Source organism: Pongo abelii, chromosome 9 (genome assembly GCF_028885655.2).
Source record: "Pongo abelii isolate AG06213 chromosome 9, NHGRI_mPonAbe1-v2.0_pri, whole genome shotgun sequence".
Taxonomy (NCBI): domain Eukaryota; kingdom Metazoa; phylum Chordata; class Mammalia; order Primates; family Hominidae; genus Pongo; species Pongo abelii.
Window position 1 is genome coordinate 71,658,758 of NC_071994.2, and position 23,543 is coordinate 71,682,300.

The following is a 23,543-nucleotide window of genomic DNA, read 5'->3' on the forward strand; positions in this document are numbered from 1 at the left end:
TATATATCTTAAATTTGTACAATAAAAAAGAAAAAAAAACAGTCTCACTCTCAGTATAAAAAGTTCTATAAAACAAAACTAAAATTGGAGTGGTCTTGACAGTGGAGTCTGGGAACTTGAAAAATGAGACTTCAGTAAAATCAACTACTATTCCTCTGAAGGCCACAAAACTGTTGCACAGGACATTACTACAGCTCACACTTTTTAGTAATCATGAGAGCAAATATTTATTATGTTCCAGACACTAAATCGATGCATTACATTTAGAGACACTTAGTTTTACACAGTGATCTTAATAGTTAGGTACAGTCTTAAATCCCAATTTATATTTCAGGAAAAAGAAACTGAGAAAGTATTCATCATGATTAGAAAACAAGAGACAAGGTTTGAGCTCAAATACTCTGGACATAAAATCTTCACTCTGAGTACACATATTGCTCATATTTTCCTCTCCTTGATTCCTTGATGTACCTGGGGTATCCTGAGCAACACACTGACATACCCTCCAAGAACCTTTAGTTGATGTTGGTGGTGGTCATGGGGGTGGTTCCTATGGACTACCCAGGTAGCATGGATGGCGGCTAACAGGCTTTGGGCCTCTTCACATCAGTGATAAAGTGAAACACGGATAAATGGGAAGGCAAGGATGTTATACCCATACTGCTGTGTCTTTAGGAGGGATTAGGTAACTTTCTCTGAAAATATGAAAAAGAGTAAATGAATAAAGAAGCATCTCTCATAACTCAAACCAAATACACTGTACATCTCAAGGATAAGAAAAAGTTCTAAAGAAGGGAAACCACAAGGAAGCAATGGTCTGAATGTTGCAGATGAGTCAGTTGCAGGAGATAAGTCAAGACAAAGGGTTGTAGGTGAAGAAATGAGAAAATTCAAGAGCTTGGTGGGCATAGAGTCATGGGAGCTGGACAGTTCCAAGGATTGAAATATGGATAAACAGGCTGAGAAAAGCAACATTTAGAGAACTTGTAAATGAGGGAGCCATGGCTTGTGACATTGAAAAATGAGACAATGCCTGCTTCATAGTCAAGGAAAACCCCAACACGGCAGGGAGGCACAGCCATGGAGAGAGTCAAAACCTCGGGATCAGAGGACAAAGACTCCTCAAAGGCACTATACTTACATTTATTCTGTAACCCTATAACCCAGTAGCCAAATAGAGGTCTGTATTTGGAGGAAAGATTTTGATGATTTGCACATCTTCTAACAACATACTTCATATTGCGGGAATATGTTCTACAGTATACCCCCAGGATCCAGGCAGTTTTCTTGGACACGTCCACTTCCCAGTAATGTTTCCCAGAGGAGAAATATTGGGATCCCAAGACACCATAATTATAACACTGAAAAGGCCAAATTGGCACAGATATCACTTGTCTCTGATCTTCTGAAAGGACAAGATTCAAATTTAGGTTGACTGAATTCAGTGTGATATCCACTGCAAGAAAAAAAAATATATATATATATATGCATATGAATATAATCATCTATGTGATATATATGATTAGGTGACAGATATGGAGTAGGTTTATCTAGTGACATTGTAATGAAGGAACTTGGGAAGTGACTGAAAAACTTGCACTGATGAATTGGAGGGGTAAAACACTGGAGAAATGTATTTAGCAAATGTTTTGGGAGGTGCTGAGAACGCATGAGGCTAAGATCAGAAGATATCATTGAAACCATAAACTTCTGAAAGGTAATTGGAAAACAGTTATTTAAAGACTGTAACTTTTTCTTACCCCAGTAGCACCGGACAGCTGTCAGTTCTGAAATAATAAAAGATTCAGTGATGCTGATTAGAAACAAAGGAGTAAGCACTGATACCTATCTATTCTTTAGAGTAGGGACAGGGGAAGGGAATACCATGAAGCTGTGAGCTAGTGAATTAAAAGATAAACCAGAGACCTAGCCATTTTTCCTTACATATAAATGCATCCTCTTCATCACAGAATATTCCTTATTCTCTGACCTCCCTCCTCTCTTCTGTCCTCAATTTTAAGTTATCCCACCTAGACAGTTTATCACCTGACACCACAACAATCTCACATCCACAGTCTTTGTCTGCTTCTCCTCACCTCTAAACATTTGCAGCATCCTACTCAGGTCTGGAGCATGGAATACAGTCTTCAGTTTCTTGGAAACCGTTTTTGGCTTTTTCAGCCTCCAGATCTCACTCCTAGGGATGAAAAAATTTTTTGACCCCCACCTCTTTCATCCTGTGTCCATCCCTCCCACATCACTGGTTTCATCTCCTTCACATCACTGATGCACTTAAACCCTTCTCCCTGAGCCTGAGGAGGGGAAGAAGAGAGAGCTGGACCCTGGATCCAGAAGAAATGTGACTATGTCTACTTTCCCTCTTATCCTCTGGGTGACCTCGAGAAGGTCTTCATTTCTTTTTTTTTTTTTTTTTTTTGAGAAGGTCTTCATTTCTTGAAAGCACAGCTTCTTCCTTAAAAATGAAATAATTAAACCCTCCTTTGATATCTAATGGAAATAATGAAAATTTAGATAAAACAATAGATAGGAAAAGACTTTGCTACCTGTAGAAATGGTATGTGATATGTGGAAAACTCACTGCATCTCAGTGGGTCTTCTGGGAGGGGCCAGAGATGTAGTACTCTGAGCTGTAGATCCTGACTGTGATACGGGGCTCTGTAGGGAAATCCTATGAGCCTGTGCCCGAGTTCAAAGCCTGAACTCCAGTGGAATGGCCCATATTTGAGATTTCAGATTCCTGGGAAACACAAACACTTGGCAAAGGAGAAGTTATGACAACCTAACTAAAAATGGTTAGAATTTTAGGTCTTTGTAAGAAACCTGATGTTTCCAAGTGGGTTGGCAATGGTAGACACAAGGAACAAGGACTGCACTTTTCCATAGGAGCTTCTAAAGTGTGTGAACAGGCAGAGATTAATTATCATCACCAGAGTCACAGCTACCGTCCTGAGGCTGGAGTCTACTTTTGGAAATCTAAAGAGAACCTTGCATAATGATCCGGTACCTTCTATTTCTAAGTAAGCAAAGTAAATGTAAAGGAGCTGTCTTCATGCCCTATTTTAGGATTTGACAAGGCCCTCCATGTGTATGACAAACACATATAAAATAAAAGATCTAGGGCTGGATGCTGAGACAGAGGATGAATTAAACGAGTGAAGTCACCGAAGTCTGACAGTAAAAGCTCTCATCCTTAATATCCTAGCTCTGAATTTCAACCACTGAATTTACTACCATAGAATCGAGTCCATTAATAGTTATGGAACACTCAAATACTCATCGGGGACCAGCAATTTAAGATAATGATACATCCAAATTTTACTACTCTGGGAGATTTTTTATTCCGATTGACCACCAAATAACTCTAATAGCTACAAACACTTCTTTATAACTCACAAGCACCACTCCTGGCCACTCATACGCACCATTTCATGATTCCACTCATGTCCTAGAAAGAAAAGAGAAAACATGAGTCAAAGTGTATAAAGACTGGTGTAAGACTAACGAAAGAAAGAAGAACAGTAGAAAAAAAAAAATGGAAAAATCAGAAGTGAGTTATATGAAAATGTCAACAAAATTGGCAAATGTTTAGCTAGACACACCAAGAAAAAAATCAGGAGTGAAAGATGGGATATTACTACTGACCTTATGGAAATTAAAAGGATTATAAAATGATGAACAACTGTATGCCAACAAATTAGATAATCTTAATGAAACAGACAAATTCCTAGAAATACAGAAACTATCAATACTCATTAAAGAACACATAGAAAATATGAATAGGCCTAAAACATGTTAAGAGATTAAGTTGGAATTCAAAGACTTCCTACAGAGAAAAGACCTCACCCAGATGGCTTCACTGGCGAATTCTGCTAAAGGTTTAAAAAGAAATAATATCAAAACTTCATAAATTATTTCAAAAATATAGAAGAGCAGGGAACACTTCCTAATTGATTACATGAGGCTCATCCTACCCTGATAAAAGACCCCTGATAAAAGAACCAAAGACATCACAAGAAAAGAAAACCATAGGCCAATATCTCTTATAAATATAAATACAAAATTCTTCAACAAAAATACAAGAAAATCAAATCTGGCAATCCAGCAAAAAGATTATACCTGATGGCCAAGTAGAATTTATCCCAGAAATGCAAGGTTGGTTCAACATACAAAAAAATCAATTGAAGTAATATACCATATTAATAAAATAAACGATAAAAACCACATGATGATCTCAATAGACATGAAAAAAAAGCATTCAGCAAAATTCAGCACACTTTCATATAAAAAACAAAACAAAACAGGAATGGTAACAAACTTGGAACAGAAGAGAGGTCCCTCAGCCTGATAAAACACATCTATGAAAAACCTACAGCTAACATCATACTTTGTGGTGAAAAACTGAATGCTTTTTCCCAAAGATCAGAAAAGACAAGGATGTTTGCTCTCACTACTTCTATTTAACATGGTATTGGAGGTTCTAGTCAGGGCAGTTAGTCACAGAAAACAAATAAAAGGCTCTATGTTGGCAGTTAGATAGAATGAATAAGATTTAGTATTTGATACCACAACAGGGTGACTATAGTCAACAATAATTTATTATGCATTTAAAATAATTAAAATAGTATAATCTGAATGTTGGTAACACAAAGAAATGATAAATGCTTGAGGTGATGGATACATCATTTACTCTGATGTACTGATGTAATTATTATGCATTGTATACCTGTGCCGAAATCTATGTACCCTATAAATATGTATACTTATTAAGTACCAATAAAAACTAATTTTTAAAAAAGCTTCTATATTGGAAAGAAAGTAGTAAATCTATCTCTTTTTACAGATGACATGGTTTTATGTACAGTCAGAAAAGTCCTGTTCTATCCACCCCGCCTATAGGTAACCTCTTCCAATCTTTTTTTTTTTTTTTTTTTTTTGAAATAGAGTCTCACTCTGTCACCCAGGCTGGAGTGCAGCGGTGCGACCTCGGCTCACTGCAACCTCCACCTCCCCGGTTCAAGCGATTCTCCTGCCTCAGCCTCCCAAGTACCTGGGACCACAGGCACGTGCCACCATGCCCGGGTAATTTTTTGTATTTTTAGTAGAGACTGGGTTTCACTGTGTTAGCCAAGATGGTCTTGATCTCCTGAGCTCATGATCCGCCTGCCTCGGTCTCCCAAAGTGCTGGGATTACAGGTGTGAGCCACTGCGCCCGGCCTCCAGTCTTAATTTTAGCTCACACATAGGTGCTGTTTTTTGTCAACCTTTACATATCTAATCATTGTCTTTTGTCTGTAATCATGTTTCTGTAACACTGTGGCAGGTCAGGTTTCCATTAGCAACCAGAACAAGCAGTTTCCCTTAACCCTTTACTATAATTTTGATGAATGCGTAAGTTAAACATTAAAGAACTGGAAAAGCTGGTGCCTGAGTACCAGGGCTGAAATGCGAAAACAAACCCTTTAAAGACCCTGCCTGGGTTTTCTCATACCCTAAAGTCTGATCGAATAATAAAAGCATCCTTACACATACAACTTGTACCAGGGCCCATTTAAGATTAAGAAACTTTCCAAGACTCTAGAGAAAGCTTTCTAGACCCCAGACCCTAGTTAAAGATAGATATAGATTGAATGAAACACTCCTGCTTGTAGGTGCACTCCCACGTGAAGGCATAGAGCTTAAAATGTATATAAGCACCAGAAAAAAAAACTTGTAACTCTGAGTTGGTCTGATAAGTTACTCTGACCTTCTCCCTGTAACCAGTTGCAAAAATAAACTCCCTTCTTTTCCAAGTCTGTCTGCATCTCACTGGACTGTGAAAAAAAAGCAGCTAGACTTCATTCTGTACAGGTACAATACTACATTCCACAAAGAAGAAAAAACGGGCACCAGTAACTAAGAATATCTAAAACATAAGCTATTCTCCAACCATATTGTTTCCTTTCTTATGCCGTATTGTCAAAATGGTATCAATATTCACTCAGTCCCTGTCCCAGACACTAAAACATTTTATCAAGCCAGTCCATCCTTAACTTCTGTTAGTCATCTGCATTCCCCCATCATCACCACTATGGGTTAATTTGTTTTGAGCAAGATGTACCAATATATTTGGCTTTACTCTTTCATGACACCTGCTGGTGTACAACCAAATAAATGGTTTTGCTCTCTATATTAGCATAGTTTTGTTGTTCAACAACTAAAATTGCCTTAACTGGGAAGGAAGTAAGGGTTGTGGCCAGAGAGGTATTACTTTAGTCACAGATGGCTCTGGAAGCTCAAACCTCTGTCACAATTCTGGCTTCTCTGTGCCTATTAATTCTCATTTCTTCCCTATATTTTGACTGTATTCTCAGATTTTAGTTGACAGCAACTTGAATCTCTTTATTTGAATTATCTTCACTGATATTATTTTCTGCTAAAAAGGACAACTTCCCTTCACTGCAATGACAGTACAATTTTGTCACCCACAAGCATTCAGGATTGGGTCAGATGTCCAACTTAAAATAATCACTGTGTGGCTGGTAGGGATGTAAGGATTGGATATGCTGATTTACATATAATTAACTCATTCATCCTTGATAGTGCTGATTTTCTCAGGTCTAAACAAGCACAAGGATGGAAATAGACATGCTAGTCTTTCTTCCGAGAGTAATTCTAGGTGTTATTACCAGAAAAACGGGGAATGGATATTGACGAGACAAAAATACTGAGTACCATGTAGCCCCAACCCTAGCATTATGCAATAGACCCTTATAAGAAACCCGTAGGACAAATATTCTATGATTCCACTTATATGAGGTACTTAGAATAGGCAAAGTCATAGAGACAGAAAATACAATAGTGGTTATCAAAGTAGAACAGTGGTGACCAAAGGGAATGGGGAGCTGTTTTTTAATGGGTACACTTTCAGTTTGGGATGGTGAAAAAGTCCAGAGAGGGATCACACTAATGGTTGCACAACAATGTGAATGTACTAAATGCCATTGAATTGAATGTGTCCCCTGAATCTAAAATTTTAAAAAACCTGAAAAAAATTTTTAAATAATAATAACTGCCATCTTCATTCCCTCATTTAGCTACCTACCATTCCAACCTTTCAAAAATAAAAATGGCCAAATATAATAAAACTATTACAGAAAGTATTAAAAATCAAAGTATCTTTTTTATAAGGGAAACAACCTAAAATCTCATCTAACTTTTGCATCAATTTTCAAGTTTTGCGTCTTTCTGTCTAGATCATTCTTTGGCAGTAAGTGTTGAATGTAGCTCTTACGCAATGAACATCAGTCCCTCTAGCAAACAAACAATGGATATATGATAACACCATCTATCCCGATCGCCGTCATGAGAATCCATATAGAAAGAAAACTGTTACAGGGACTCTCAGGAGATAGGACTGTGGAGGAGAAATACCACAAATAAACAGCATATATCTTTTTTTTTTTGTAGACTGAGTCCGGCTCTGTCGCCCAGGCTGGAATACAATGGCGCCATCTTGGCTAACTGCAAGCTCCGCCTCCTGGGTTCACACCATTCTCCTGCCTCAGCCTCCCGAGTAGCTGAGACTACAGGCAGCCGCCATCACCAGCTAATTTTTTGTATATTATAAAATGCCCGGCTAATTTTTTGTATTTTTAGTAGAGACGGGGTTTCACTGTGTTAGCCAGGATGATCTCGATCTCCTGACCTCGTGATCCACCCGCCTCGGCCTCCCAAAGTGCTGGAATTACAGGCGTGAGCCACCGCGCCCCCCAACAGATTATATCTTAACATATTGGAGAGGAATAGCCAAAGTCCCTACTCAGATAAAAGAATAAGTTCCTTAGTTTTCCATTTGCCATTCTTTGAAGCTAACATCTAGAAGCGAAATGTTAATACCACAGCGTTTATAATTTTTGATCTACCAATATTTTTTTAAATTCCAAGTGACCAAATAGCAACTAAGACTGACTTAAATAGGACAAATGCATGGACAAATGACATAAACACAGTGTTCTTTTGTGAAGGTGGCGATTCAAAGGGTCGTGAAGAGCTTAAGGAAGAACCATAAAAAAGGGCCTATGGAAACTTTTCATTTTTGTTTTTACTGAGATGTAGTTCAAATACCATAAGATTTGCCCTTTACAGTGCACAATTTAACAGGTTTTAAAATATTCACAATGTAGTGCAACCATCATTGCACAGTGAATCCAGATCATTTTCATCACTACAAATAGAAATTGTACACTAATTAGCAATTACTTCCTATTAATTCTTACCCAGAGCCCTGGCAAACACTAATCTAATTTCTATATTATGGATTTGCTACTTACAGACTTTCATATAAATGGAATCATACAAAAAAGAACTTTGTGTTTGCCTTCCTTCAATTATAATGTTTTCAAGGTGCATCCATGTCATAGCATGTATTATTAATTCATTATTTTTCGTAGCTAAACAATATTACATTGTTTGGATATAACACATTTTGCTTATCCATTCATCAGTTAAGGAGATTTGAGTTGTTATTATTTATGAACAATACTGCTGTGAACTTTCATATATGAGTTTATGCACAGATATATGTATTCAGTTCTTCTAGGTATATAGGTAGGAATGGAATGGCTAGGCCACATGAGAACTCTCTTTACGTTTCTGAGCAACTGCCAAGCAGTTTTTCCTAAGTAGCTTTACTATTTTACATCTCTACTAGCAATTCAAGAAGGTTTCAATTTCTTCACATCTTCCCAAACACTTGGTATTGTCCATCTTTTTTTATTATAGCCATACTAATGAGTGTAAAATATGTTTAGGAACCTCTGTTCCAGAGTAATCTTAAATTTAAACAAAAAAAGAAGACAAAAGGAAAAAGGAATTTAAAAAAAGCTGGGATATAAGCACCAGAGACAAAGGAAACAATTCAACAAATGAAAATCAGTTACTCTCCTGCTTCGTTCCAAATCTTAAAAAGGAAATATTTGGAAATTCAGCAAAGAAAGGAAAGCACTGTCTGTCTATGTATTTGTCCATCTCTCTCCCCAAAAGGCTCAATATTCTATCACTTTATGTTTAAAAAAAATTAACAGGGGGCTGGGTGCGGTGGCTCAGGCCTGTAATCCCAGCATTTTGGGAGGCCGAGGCAGGCAGATCACAAGGTCAGGAGATCAAGACCATACTGGCTAGCACAGTGAAACCCCATCTCTACTAAAAATACAAAAAAAATTAGCCAGGTGTGGTGGCGGGCGCCCGTAGTCCCAGCTACTCCGGTGGCTGGGCAGGAGAATGGCGTGAACCCGGGAGGCGGAGCTTGCAGTGAGCCAAGATCGCACAACTGCACTCCAGCCTGGGCGACAGAGCGAGACTCTGTCTCAAAAAAACAAACAAACAAAAACAAAAACAAACAAACAAAAAAACTTAAATAGAACACATTTCTTAAATGTGTATGCTCTTAAACCTGAAAATGCATGTGTTTACCTGTGACTAATCTGAGTAAAGAGAAGTCTGATGAATGCCTGACACTAGATCACATATAATAGGGGCCTAGAGACTATAACTAGATATCATGGATCTTCTCTGCAAGGTAAAATGTATTTCCTTACTTCATAAATAAATAAAAATGTCATTCATGTCCATGACATTAGAATGGATGACAAGGCAGCACTGCAAGGCCAAAGAAACCCCTTAGTGTCAGCACCAGGATGAGAACGCAAGGGCACAGGAGGGAACTGTGTTCCCAGAATCTCAGATTGAGCGAACCTTCTTACCTGCAGCAGCTCCATTGTTGACCACTGACTCCGACACTCCACATCTGAGATGAGCTCTCTCACCAACTGCTTCTGCTGAACTAGCTCATCCTCAGCCTCTGCAAATTTATCCAGCGTCTTCTTTTCCTCTTCTTCCAATCTTTGCAGCTCTCTCTGCTCCTCACTATTTAGGATGCTTCTAAGCTGATCAAATTCTATTTGTATCCTTTGTCTCTCAGTTTGTACCTGATACTGCAAGGATGGACAAGAGAGAGACGTAGTAAGTTTGTCAGGCTAAGGGCCTATTGTGCAAGGGATTAGGAGCCAGTAGGGAAATATATATATGTGTGTGTGTGTGTATATATTTATATTATCTGTATATATATATATTTGTATTATCTATATATAGATTTTTTTTTCAGGGAGTTCAAATCAGCAAGGGAGTAGAAGCAATAGAGGTACTTGGAGGGAAGCTATTTTTTCCTACAATTTTCCTTTCAGTACTTACCAGAACAATGACCTCAAACTGTCTTATCTAGGCCAACCCTGAGACAAAATGTAAAACATAAGGCTTAGCTTCTAGATAGCTTTCCTGGATATTCATGACTGCCTGCCTTACCACACTTCTAATTTGAATCTTGAGGAAAACCATAGTTGTCCTTTATGTAGTGTCTTCCACCAGAAGTAGTAGAGCCCCATTAGAAAAGAGCAATGGAACACAGTATTTGCTAGCCTTCCTCATCATAGAGTCTATCTTTGTGCTCAGTTCCAGGTATGTGTATGTAATTGTAACATGTCCACTTTCTAGCCTCCACCCCCAACAGGGACAAGACAGAGAAGAGAACTAATCAACTGGCTTCAGGACTCATGCAATGTCAAGGAATAAAAAGGACGAGGCCTCCTTGGATTAAGGTCCTGTCAAGATTCCTGTCTCAGAAATCCTTCAGAATCTCCTCTTGCCTTCCAGGAAGTTTTCTCTTCTCTGATGTCAGCTTCCAGCTTCTCAGCTTCCTCCTCCTCCTTCTTCAGCCTCTTGAGAACTGCCTGGAGTTTCTCCTATGAGAAGGGAATCACACTAGAGTCAAGCTATAAGCTTTCTTAGTATCTGGATAGAGGACAAACAGGGAAAAAATCAAGTTGATCCCAGAAAAAAGCAATTTACAGAAACTGTGAAGCTGGTGATTAGAATCTATGACATGGGGAAAAATTTGAGGAGATGAATGTATTGTTTACTCATTGTGATGAAAATCAATACCCCTCTAGAGGAGTAGTCTGATTCTCTCTTTCCTTAGAGTAAGTATTTACCCTGCAGAAAGTCCTTTCCTCTTATCCATGCTCTTTCCTCATTCAATCCACAATGTTCCTTAGCAATTATCCTGCTTAGAGAAGCAAGAGAGCTAACTTTGGGAAGGAATTTATCACTTATACAATGAAAAAGGAAAACACAAGACAAAAATCTCTCACTCTTGGCTAAGAGACTGTACTCTAGGATCATCTGTTATGTAAATGAAAGGAATACACAGGAATGTACCCCAGGCATTGGAAGCTGAGCACAGGGTGAAAGATGTACATGGAGAAGATCACGGGACTCAGAATTATGGTTCCACAAGGGGTAAAGAAGGATGAAAAGGGCTGACTCCTTTTTCAGACTCAGCCCACCTGCGCCCAGGTGATTAAAAAGCTTTATTGCTCACAAAAAAAAAAAAAAAAAAAAGAAAGAAAGAAAAGGCCGGGCATGGTGGCTCATGCCTGTAATCCCAGCACTTTGGGAGGGCGAGGTGGGTGGATCACAAGATTAGGAGTTCAAGACCAGCCTGGCCAAGATGGTGAAATCCCGTCTCTACTAAAAATACAAAAAAAAAAAAAAAAAAAAAAAAAAAAATTAGCCGGGCGCGGTGGCAGGCACCTGTAATCCCAGCTACTTGGGAGGCTGAGGCAGGAAAATCGCTTGAATTCAAAGGGCAGAGGTTGCAGTGAGCCAAGATCACGCCACTGCACTCCAGCCTGGGCGACAGAGTGAGACTCTGTCCCAAAAAAAAAAAAAAGAAGCATGAAAAGGTGAGATTTTCCACCAACTACCATCTTCTGCCCCATCTCCCTCCATCTAGGGCCCTACCTGACATTCCTTGAATACTTCCTCTGTGAGGACTGTGTGGTGACCACGGTGCTCCTGAGACCGCTCACAAAGCCAGCAAATGACTTTCCTATCCTCCTTACAGAAGAGTAGGAGTTTCTCTCCATGTCGATCACAGAGATCTCTCTTCTTCCCATTGTCTGGGCTCAACTTGACCTCCTTGAGTCTCTCCACTATGTTGGCCAGATGCTGATTAGCCTGTAGATGTTCAAATGAGTAACTGATACCACACACAGGGCAGCTGCTTTTTTCTCCTGGGCTGGTCACTGCCTCCTTGTTGCTCACAGTGATGCAGGCTCGGCAGAGGCTGTGGCCACAGCCTAGACTCAAGGGTTCTGTCAACAGCTCCAGGCAGATGGGACAGGATACCTCCTCTTGTACGTTAAGCAAGATTTTTGAAGCCATTGCACTGCTTCCCTGGCTTCTTCTGGTCCTAACTCCTGAGGCTCTCCTCTGTCTTCTGGTTAAAGACCCCTGGGTGGCTGAGAAGATTGAAAGGGGATGGTATAAGAATGGTACAAATAAAAAGCATTCTAATTGCACACACATCAAAGACTGGCCAAGACTACAATATCAAAGAACAAAGAAGATGAGGAAGAGAAACCAAAAATGGCTGAAAGTGGTCTGGGCAAGCTGTTAATGCCTCAAGGCTTTTGCACTTGTTCATTACTCAGCCTAGAATTACCATCCTGTTGCTATTTGCATGACTTTCGTTTATACTTTTTTCAACTTTCTCCTTACATGTCCCTTCATCAGAAGAGCCTGCTAAGACAAACTTAAGTACAGCACAACCACAAACTCATCATTCAGTGTACATTTGCCATCTTTCTTTTATTATCACTATCTATTTTTAAATGTCCACCTCTTCTTTCTAAAATATAATCTACACATAGATTAGGCACTTTTGTTTTTTTACTGCTATAGCCTCAGTGTTTAGAACACAGAGAAGCACAATGTTTGATAAATATATAAAAAAAAAACTTCCCTGTCTCTCCATAGACAACTAAAACTTTATCAGTGTTTCATTATTTTCCTTCCATTATTTGGAAATTCTTCAATAGCTGAACTTTGGAACCCCAGATGTGGTTTCCAGTGAAGAAGTGCTCGCCTCCTAACACATCTACCCACACAAAATCCTCCCATGCCTTCACACACTTTCCAGAGACACCCACAGAAACAGCAATGACCACAATATGGAGATTTCATTACCAGTTACAATTTAAAAATCACTTTGACCTGTTTGTTCCTCCTTCAAAAATTCTTGAGAAATAAGAGTACTCCCTTTCTTCAGATGAATAAATAAAATTAAATGATTTACAAAGATCACCCAATTCAATAGGTAGAATTGGAGTGAACATAATATCCTCAGAGTTCTCTTTCAGAGGTCTCCATGCTACTCCACTTATTTAAACAAAGAAAAGCAGAGGTAAAGCCTGAAAGAAGTAGTTTGGGATTCAGGGTTATGAGAGTGTAGAAATGGAGGAAACCACATAAGTTGGGAATTTCTGGGGGGTCTTGTGTTTGTAGATGGTAGGATTTCATCTTGGCCTGAAGGATGTTATAGAGGTTGATAGGAACCCAAAGGTGTGTATTTGTTGGGGGAGGGGGTGTAACCAGCTGAATTACACATAGATCACAGATTCATACCAATGTCAGATCATCGAGGAATAGAAATACCAAGGAGATGGCTGTTGGTCATGAGAGAGATGTCCCAATATATAAGGGGAGACCACATTTAGGAGCAATGAAGTTCTGTCTGTGTTAAATCCACATCCACTAATTGAATGCCAATTATTCATGTGTTTATTTTGGAAATTCTCACTGAAGACACATTATCTTCCGTGATTAAAATCCAGGAAATGGATTAAAATCCAAAGTTGAGTATGAACGGATGGTATTAGCCAGAATAAAGTAAATAGTCACCTAAAGAAGATAGAAGCTAATTATATAATCATTCATAAAGTGTAAAATGGTAGGTGTAAAAAACACCATCATAGAGAGGTATAGGTTTTTAGAAAACCAAATAATGTGCTAAATAGAGAACTATCCAAGATATGTTGCTTGGATAAGTAAGAGTTTAATGAAAGCTGAATAATGAGAAAGGAATACAGAATGAGAAAGAAAACAAATATTTTAGGCAGAAGGAATCATGTAAGTGAATGCCCCGTTCATGGAGGACACAGCATCATAATATCTTCGAAAGTTTTTAAATGTGTGGCTGGTATGCAAAAAGCCCTAGGCCTTGGCATCACATGAGCCTAGAGGAACCTGGATATGTGACACTTCCTAAATGAAGTAAAAGTGACAGTCTCTTTCCAATGAATAGGAGGTGGGGGCAGGGATGGGAAGATGCAGGACAAGTTAACAGAGGAAACAGAGAGAAGCTGATGAGGGTGGGAAGTAGAGTAAGGTACAGGAAATAAGATTGGAAGTCAGGCTAGACATGTGGCGGAAAAAAAGGTTAGCATTAGGCTTAAGTCCTTTCTTCCTATAAAAAAGACATCGCCATCACCATCCCCTGGTATATTATTTTATTTTTATTCTTTTTGGTAAGCACAGACCTCATTTTCCGTAAGAGGGTTGAGACTCTTGTAACAAAATATTCTCTGTAGGGCCCTGGAAGCTATGTTCATGGTCTTTACAAGGGAATCAGTCAGTTGATATAAGATTTACCTAAGCTACGTTAGTTTCACACACATCCACATGGTCACATGGTCTTGTACCACCGTAAGAATCCTCACTGAGGCCAGGTGCGGTGGCTCACGCCTGTAATCTCAGCACTTTGGGAGGCTGAGGCAGGTGGATCACAAGGTCAGGAGATCAAGACCATCCTGGCTAACAAGGTGAAACCCCGTCTCTACTAAAAATACAAAAATTACCCAGGCGTGGTGGCAGGTGCCTGTAGTGAACCCAGGCGCCTGGTGTGAACCCAGGAGGCAGAGCTTGCAGTGAGCCAAGATGGCGCCACTGCACTCCAGCCTGGGCAACAGAGCGAGACTCCATCTCAAAAGACAAAACAAAAAAAAAAGAATCCTCACTGAGAGCTCACCTGACGTGGCCCTGTCTGCATGCTATATCTCCTGTCCTGTATTCGCCCTGTGGAGTTAAGCTGCATGAGTGCAAATGGCAAAACAAACCTGCAATTATTGCTTGTGGTCAGCCAGAGGGTGTACCACAGAGTAGTGGCATGATGATACAATGCCAATTCTCAGAACCTGAGGTCGGTTTAGACAAGAAACTGTGAGGCAAAGGGAAAAAGGGTGGCTCTCAGTAGGCAGTAACATTTTGATACTTGTTCTAGTAGATAGATTTATACCCTCCACAAAAATTGTTCACTTATGTGAATGTGACCTTATTTGAAAATCACATCTTTGCAGGTGTAATCAAGTTAAGATGAGGTCATACCGGATAAAGACAGGCCCTAAATTTAATGACCTGTAGTTTTTGTTTTTTTTTGAGATGGAGTTTCGCTCTGTCGCCCAGGCTGTAATGCAATGGTACAATCTCAGCTCACTGCAACCCCCACCTCCCAGGTTCAAGCGATTCTCCTGCCTGAGTCTCCTGAGTAGCTGGGATTACAGGTGTTTGCCACCAAGCCCAACTAATTTTTAGATTTTTAGTAGAGACGGGGTTTCACCATGTTGGCCAGGCTGGTCTCGAACTCCTGACCTCAGGTGACCCACCTGCCTCGGCCTCCCAAAGTGCTGGGATTACAGGTGTGAGCCACCACACCCAGCCTTGACCTGTGTTTTTATAAGAGGAGAAGACATACAGACACACGGGAAAGAAAGCCATGTGACAATAGAGGCAGAGATGGGAATAGCACAGATATAAGCCAAAGAATGCCAAGGTTTGCTAGAAACCACCAGAAACTAGGAGAGAGGAATAGAACCAATTTTTACATAGAGCCTTCTGGAAAAAATCAAGTTTGCCGCCATCTTGGTTTTGGACTTCTGGACTCCTGAGCTGTGATACAAATTCCTGTTGTTTTAAGTCATCTAGTTTGTGATAATTGGTTACAACAGTGCTAGGAAACTAATATAATTGAACAGGTTTGATAGTGAAAGAAAGATCTGTGATGTGTGACAACCTAGGAATCTTTCCCATGCTTGGCAAAAGGATACAATAAAAGCTGTATGGAGATAAACCTAGGCCTTGAGACCTGTCTACTCCTCTAACCATCCATCAAAAGACCTTAAGGAGGAAAAAAAGCTGAAAGTTGGCTGGCAAGCGTCATCCAGCCAATGGTACAGATACTAAAAATCATACAAAAGAGATATACTGGTAGCCCCTGGCTACAATGACCATTGGTCAGACCAGGATCTGATGACTAGTAAGACAAGGAGTTTATATGATATGATAATATTCACCCCTGTTTATGGCTAAAGCTATATGAGCCAACCACAGATGTGGGGTTCTTTGTTATCTTTTATTCCAATCAGTATCCAACCAATAGTTAGAAATACCGGGGGGGTCCAGGAGAGGAAGTAGTAGAACATGCATTCTGCCACGGGCTGTGACTTCATGTTCACAGTGAGGCTGCATGTTGATGCCAAAGCTGCTGCCACCATAATGGCAAAAGAATGAGAAAAGTGCAGAGTAACCAGGGTCCCACATGTGAGAATTGACCCCACCACTTCCCAATGTGGCTCAAGCCCAGCAGCAGTCAGAGAGGTAGAGAAGGGAACGTAAGTGTCATTGACCTGACAGAACTCCCAGGTTACCTGGTTACCATAACTGCCAGGTGATTACACCCTTCATTTGAGTCTTCTCCTAACATCTGGACTCCTAACATCTGGATATGATAATGCAAACTTTAAGTCTCTCTGCAGGTAGATAGTAAAATTAGAGTGTCTCTAAGAGTGACTTTTAGGGGAGGATGTCTTTTGAAGTTTCTAGACAATATCCTAGACACTTCTTCTGGATTCTTGGTCAGAAACTGCCAATAAGGAAAGTAGAGCCTGTTTTGACATCCAGAGGCCCTGAGAGCTCAGAAACATTGCAACATCTCCTCCCCATTCCTCTACGCACTGAGTTCTTGCTTCAGCTACTCCTTAGAGTCCAGGGCTCAATCTATATATCACATTAATGACTCTCTCCCCAAGAGCTGTAGTGTTCTGGTCAATATACCTCCAAAAAGTTATTTTTTAACATAGAATCATTTTCATTAAGCAACCCCTAATGTCTTTTTCTGTCTGTTACTTCATGAGAATATGCTGAAAGGGTTTTTTTTCAAATTAGTTCCCAGCCACCTCAACTGCCACCACTCCGGTAGAAACCACCTGAATTCAAGAAATTGTTCTTCCACTAGTCTTGCTGATACTATCATTGCCCTTCCTTTTTTTTTTTTTTTTTTGTTCTTTTGAGACGGCGTTTTGCTCTTGTTACCCAGGTTGGAGTGTGGTGGCGTGATCTCGGCTCACTGCAACCTCCGCCTGCTCGGTTCAAGCGATTCTCTTGCCTCAGCCTCCCGAGTAGGTGGGATTACAGATGCCTGTCACCATGCCCGGCTAATTTTTGTATTTTTAGTAGAGAGAGTTTCACCATGTTGGCCAGGCTGGTCTCAAACTCATGATCCACCTCAGGTGATCCACCCGCCTTGGCCTCCCACAGTGCTGGGATTATAGGCGTAAGCTACTGTGCCCAGTCATCATTGCCCTTCTTCACTCTGCTCTCATCTCTGTTCTTACATCAGTAGGCAGAGTGATCACCTTAAAGCAGATGTCGATCACGTCACTCTTCTGTTCAAACCCATGCCATCCAGAGTGAGGCCAGACTTCATAATGGTCCAGTTAGGCCCACATCACACATCCCTTCCCACTGCCTCAATCCTCAGAGCGCACCTTTTTTTTGAGACAGAGTCTCGCTCTTGTCCCCCAGGCTGGAGTGCAATGGCGAGATCTCGGCTCACTGCAACCTCTACCTCCTGGGTTCAACTGATTCTCCTGCCTCAGCCTCCCGAGTAGCTGGGACTACAGGCGTCCGCCACCACGCCCGGCTAATTTTTGCATTGTTTTTAGTAGAGACAGGGTTTCACCATGTTGGCCAGGCTGGTCTTGAATTCCTGATCTCTGGTGATCCTCCCGCCTTGTCCTCCCTAAGAGCTGGGATTACAAGCGTGAGCCACCACGCCTGGTCAGAGCTCACCTTTTGTTCCTCTCCATGCACACTCCCATCTTAACCTTCAGTATCCACACTGTTCTCCTTTTAAGCCTGGGGGAAAAACCATTAAAGCCTTTAATTTCCTCACATTCTTAAGATTCTACTCAAATGCGTTCTTACAATGAAAACTATTTAAAACTTTCATAAAAACTATTTAAAGTTGCAAGGCCTTCATGAGGTCTTCACAGAGTCATTACCCTAATGTAACTTCTTGAAGATGTTACTCCATAGTATTAGTCATCTTCTTGTGTACTCTATCATTCATTGATATGGTCTATGATCGCTTTCTAATTAGAATGTAGGCTTCCATGTATATTTCATATTTATTGAATGTTTAATGGATGCCAATTGCACGTTTTTACATTAGCAGCCTGCTTTATAATCAATTTTATCCCATATGTTGGGTCTTGTGCCTGACTAGATGCCTCTGGGAGACAGTCAGTATGTAGGCAGACATGGATTCTACCCAGGAGTAAGGCAGAGACACAGGATGGCAGTTACAGTGAACTCTGAAGGGTGAGAGCAGAGGCCCGAATGGCATGTATCAGAATATCTGTAACATAACAATCAAGGTGCAAATTGCTCACAAGTGAGCTTAAGATAGGACATACTCTATGTCAAATTCTTAACAAGAAGATTAAATCTGTAGGCTCCTTCTGAGCCCACAATAAACAACTTCTGTTAAGTAGTTGTGAGCAAAGAAAAGCAATAAGAAATTGAGGTTACAAATCAATGCAAAGGTGTGTCTAAGAGGAAGAATGATGAGGAACAAGTTCTGAGACAGGTGAAGACGCTGGTGGCACATGGGTTACTGAAGTAAAAGTAAACAGGTATGTTCAGGGACGTGCAAGGAGAGCCCTGAGACGACCTGCAGAAAGACATAGGATAAGAGGGAACAGAGCGGTGTGCAGCAGTCAGATCACTCAACCTGCTATTGTCAGGCAGGCCAAGGACTAAGAATACGTGAGGATGGCCACAGAAAGCCCCTTAGTGGTTGCCAGGAGGGCAGCGAAAGAACCCGCTTCAACCCCTGGCCACACTCCCATGGCTCCATTCTATCTGACGCCACATACTAGGAGCTAAGCCCTGCACACACTTGGAAAACAGAGACCTCCTCTCACCAACTTCTCTTTCGAGGAGGGAGGAGGGGATGGAAAATAAGAGATCTTCTGTTCATCTCTTTAAGAGAGAGAGAGAAAGAGAGAGAGAGAATTCAGTTTCCTTTGCAAGGTAGAAAACCAAATTATACAATAGGAAGGGAATGGAAATGGATTCAGCCTGGAGAATAAAAAGATACTCCAGAAAACAAAGGCGGCCTTCTGCCTCTTTAACACTGCTTTCAAAGCTGTCCCTCCCCAGACTCTAGGCTGCTACCAGTGTGCACTCAAAGCAGGAAGCCTACAAGCTAGCCTTTGCTCCCGACAGAGCAGGGGAGCCTTGGGGCCATAAATCAAATTCCCCTAACTTCACTGAGAGCTTTTCTCCTGGATTCTTGTACCCTCTACCCACCACAAACCTCCCCACACACCTTCAGACCAACAGAAATCTCGGCTCCTGGTTGAAGAGGTGAAGAAAAGCCAGGGTGGGTGTGGTCAGGATTCATTCAACAAATGAGGTTCCTCTGTGTGAAGAAGTCCCTCCCTCCTGAGGAGGAACTGCCTGAGAAGTGAAAGTGAAATTTTTGGGGCTGTCAGGAAGACAAAAGGGGAAGGAGCGTCTAGGTGAAATGAGCTGTGTGGTCCTTTAGAGCCTCTGGACAGAAGGTAATGCTCTTAATCCAGTGACCCTCGAGGGCAGAATGGAGGATTTGCACTAGACGGCACATTTGGCAATGTCTGAAGAGATATTTGGTTGTTAACTAGGGGGATGCTACTGGCATCTTAGTGGGTACAGGTCACAGATGCTGCTAAGCATTCTACAATATACGGGACAGCTCCCACAACAAAGAATGATCCATTCCAAAACATCAATAGTGCTGTGTTTGAAAAGCCCTGTTTTAACCTTCCCTGCCTCCCAGGCCAGCTAAACACCCAACTCCCCTTCTCCTACCACGTTCATGGTTGCACATGGTCCCTCGAATCAGTTTACCAATTTGAATTATCCTTCAGCTCCAACGATCCACTTGCGTGCTACCTACCAAAGTACCACGTCGCCCCCTAGGAGGAGGCGGAGGATGGGAGGCATCCTCCCTCCTCCCCTAGGAGGAGATGGAGGATGGGTGGCAGAGAGGTGGATGGTGCTAAGAAAAGTTGGCTACAAAGGACCTGGGGAACTTTTGGGAGTGTTGGAAATGTTCTAAATCTTTAAAAGGGGTAGAACTTTTTCAAAACTCATCAAACTGTGCACAGTAAATGGGTGCATATTATTGCACATAACATACACATCAGGAACATTATTTAAAAATGAAAAGTCTTCCAGGTAATTTTTACGTGAATCTGAGGCTAAGAACCACTAGTTGTAAGTAGTAAATAAGGGGTTTTGTGCCCTGGACAGAAAGGGCTGCTTTGAAACTGAGGTAACCTTGAAATCAAACCAAACGAGGAGGAAACTTGAACAAGAGTTGCCACTCGTTTGGTCCCAGGATGACCCACATTGTGCCTCCACAAACAGCATGCTCTGTTTTCATGAGGAATATAAGTTGATAGATTCATTTTCTGTGCTGTACGCATCAAAACAATCCTAGTCTTCTACCTCCTGTAGAGCACGTTACATAATAAAAGGTGCCAACTTTGGAAACCACCTGACAAGGTACAATTTTCATTTTTGCCCTCTCCATCTGACTTATGCATGGCGATCAAGGACAATTCCCAGGCAGGACAATTATAAACTTGTTGGAAGTTTCACAACTTTCCCATAAAAAGTATCCACATCCAACACCTTTGGAATATGCTTTGACTACTTTTAAGGGAGTCAATTACTATCAGTTTGGTGCAAAAGTAATTGCGGCTTTTGAAATTAAAAGTATTATAAAGCCAGGTGCGGGCTCACGCCTGTAATCCCAGAACTTTGGGAGGTTGAGGTGGGCGGATCACAAGTTCAGGAGTTCGAGACCACCCTGGCTAACATGGTGAAACCCCCGGCTCTACTAAAATTACAAAAAAAAAAAAAATTAGCTGGGCGTGGTGGCATGCGCCTGTAATCCCAGCTACTCGGGGGCTGAGGCAGGAGAATCGCTTGAATTCGGGAGGCGGAGGTTGCAGTGAGCCGAGATTGCACCACTGTACTCCAGCCTGGGTGTCAGAGCAAGACTCTGTCTCAAAAAATAAAAAACAAAAATAAACAAAATAAATAAAAGTATTATAATAGCAAGAACCGCGATTACTTTTGTACCAACCTAATACATTCAGATTTCTTTTCCTTATTTCAATATTGGTAACTAATACATTTAGATAGTGTAAAAGGGAAGAAAATCTCGGGACCCAAAAATCACTAAGCCGAAGGGAAAAGTCAGGTTGGGAACTGGTTAGGGCAAACCTGGCTCCCATTCTATTCCAAAAAAAGACAGCTACTAAGATTAAAAAAAAAGCTCCAGACAGAACTCAAAGTCACCCCTCTGCTCAGGTGAGATAAATGAATATCTGGTTACTTCCTTTGCCCTATTGCTTAATGCAACCTGTTTGTCTTTTATCTACCTATGACCTGGAAACCCCCTCCTGGCCTCAGTTGTCCCGCCTTTGTGGACACATATTGATTGATGTCTCATGTCTCCCTCAAATGTATAAAACCAACCTGTGCCCTGACCACCTTGGGTACATGTTGTCAGGACCTCCTGAGGCTGTCATGGGTGCGTCCTTAACCTTGGCAAAATAAACTTCCTAAATTGATTGAGAGTTTTCTCAGATACTCTTTCATTTACAATAGTAAAGCATTAGACAGATTTGTTAAACATGAGTTGAGATGTATGTATTACCTTAGCCCATCAGTTCTGTGTGCATGACATTCAATTTTTCATCATTCATTTTGTTCACTTGAGTTTTTTCCGTTTTTTTTTTGGTTTGTTTGTTTGTTTTTTGTTTTGAGACGGAGTTTCACTCTTGTTGCCCAGACTGGAGTGCAATGGCATGATCTTGGCTCACCGCAACCTCCACCTCCCAGGTTCAAGTGATTCTCCTACCTCAGCCTCCTGAGTAGCTGGGATTACAGGCATGTGTCACTACGCCCAGCTAATTTTTCTTTTTCTTTTCTTTTTTTTTTTTTTTTTTTTTGAGAGGGAGTCTCGCTCTGTCGCCCAGGCTGGAGTGCAGTGGCGCAATCTGGGCTCACTACAAGCTCCGCCTCCTGGGTTCACGCCATTCTCCTGCCTCAGCCTCCTGAGTAGCCAGGACTACGGGCACCTGCCACCATGCCCGGCTAATTTTTTGTATTTTTAATAGAGACAGGGTTTCACCATGTTGGCCAGGATGGTCTCAAACTCTTGACCTCATGATCTGCCTGCCTCGGCCTCCCAAAGTCCTGGGATTACAGGTGTGAGCCACCGCGCCCGGCCAAGTTTTTTCCTTTTTAAAAAACTCATTTCTCTGAGTTCAATGGACATGCAACTATGCTATGTCTTTAATGTCTTTTTGTTATTTTCTTAACAATTGTCTAGTGTGAACCCCGAAAATCTGAGACAGATCTCAGATAATTTAGAAAGTTTATTTTACCAAGGTTGAAGACATGTGTCCCTGACAGCCTCAGGAGGTCCTGATGACATATGCCCAAGGTGATCAGAGCACAACTTGGTTGTATACATTTTAGAGAGACATGAGACATCAATCAATAAATGTGAGATGTACATTGGTTCCATCTGAAAAGGCAGGACACCTCAAGTAGGGAGGGGGCTTCCAGGTCACAGGTTGGTGAAGGACAACCTGTTGCATTCTTTTGAGTTTCTGATTAGCCTTTTCAAAGGAGTCAATCAGATATGCATTTATGTCAGTGAGCAGAGGGATGACTTTGAATAGAATGGGAGGCAGGTTTGCCCTAAGCAGTTCCCAGCCTGACTCTTCTATTTGGCCTAGTGATTTTGAAGCTCCAAGATTTATTTTCCTTTCATACTACCAACATATAATATATTAATGGTAGAAAAATCACCACTTTTGGAAACTCTTAGGCATTCTTCTGGTGCCTCACTCTCAGCTGAGCTGTGCTTCTGGATGGCAGAAATGACCTGGACAGAAAAATGAGCAAGTTTAGTCATTCAAGAATATGCAGCTATTTCCATGGGCGTGTACTTAGAGCTCTATGTAAACAGAGGAGTGGCTAACAAGGGTAGGTAAGGGTCATATCCTCAAGGCTTGTTTACACAGGCAGAGAGAGCCAGCTGGGAAATTATCTAGAGACACCAGTGCAGGAGTAAAGTATCTGTCTTCTCAGATCCCTCTGGCTTTACTTACACCATTCTCCCGGGTCCCAAAGCCCTCCCTGAGCAAGGCACAGCAGGGCTGTCTTCTCTGCCAACCTCTACCTGCAGAACTGATTCGGAAGCCTGGGCCACCACAAGCATCAATACCTGGAAAGCATCAATA

At 41.2% G+C, this 23,543-nt stretch overlaps 1 protein-coding gene across 3 annotated transcripts; it reads right to left on the reverse strand.

Annotated features, from left to right (window-relative positions):
• Positions 1-201: 201 nt before the first annotated feature.
• LOC103891859 (E3 ubiquitin-protein ligase TRIM34) lies at positions 202-23,543 on the reverse strand. 3 transcript variants are annotated; one of them, XM_009246711.4, is made up of 11 exons: positions 23,412-23,543; positions 23,110-23,185; positions 19,565-19,695; positions 18,022-18,087; positions 11,857-12,356; positions 10,701-10,796; positions 9,762-9,992; positions 3,444-3,466; positions 2,097-2,197; positions 1,761-1,787; positions 202-1,456 (listed from the first exon to the last, which is right to left on the reverse strand). In XM_009246711.4, exons 5-11 carry the CDS (start codon positions 12,277-12,279, stop codon positions 891-893), a joined length of 1,467 nt encoding a protein of 488 aa, XP_009244986.3. In that variant the 5' UTR covers positions 12,280-12,356; positions 18,022-18,087; positions 19,565-19,695; positions 23,110-23,185; positions 23,412-23,543; the 3' UTR covers positions 202-890. The 3 variants fall into 3 exon arrangements, with proteins under 3 accessions (XP_009244986.3, XP_009244985.3, XP_063567359.1); XM_009246710.4 differs by lacking the exon at positions 18,022-18,087; XM_063711289.1 differs by lacking the exons at positions 18,022-18,087; positions 19,565-19,695; positions 23,110-23,185; positions 23,412-23,543 and adding an exon at positions 20,086-20,142.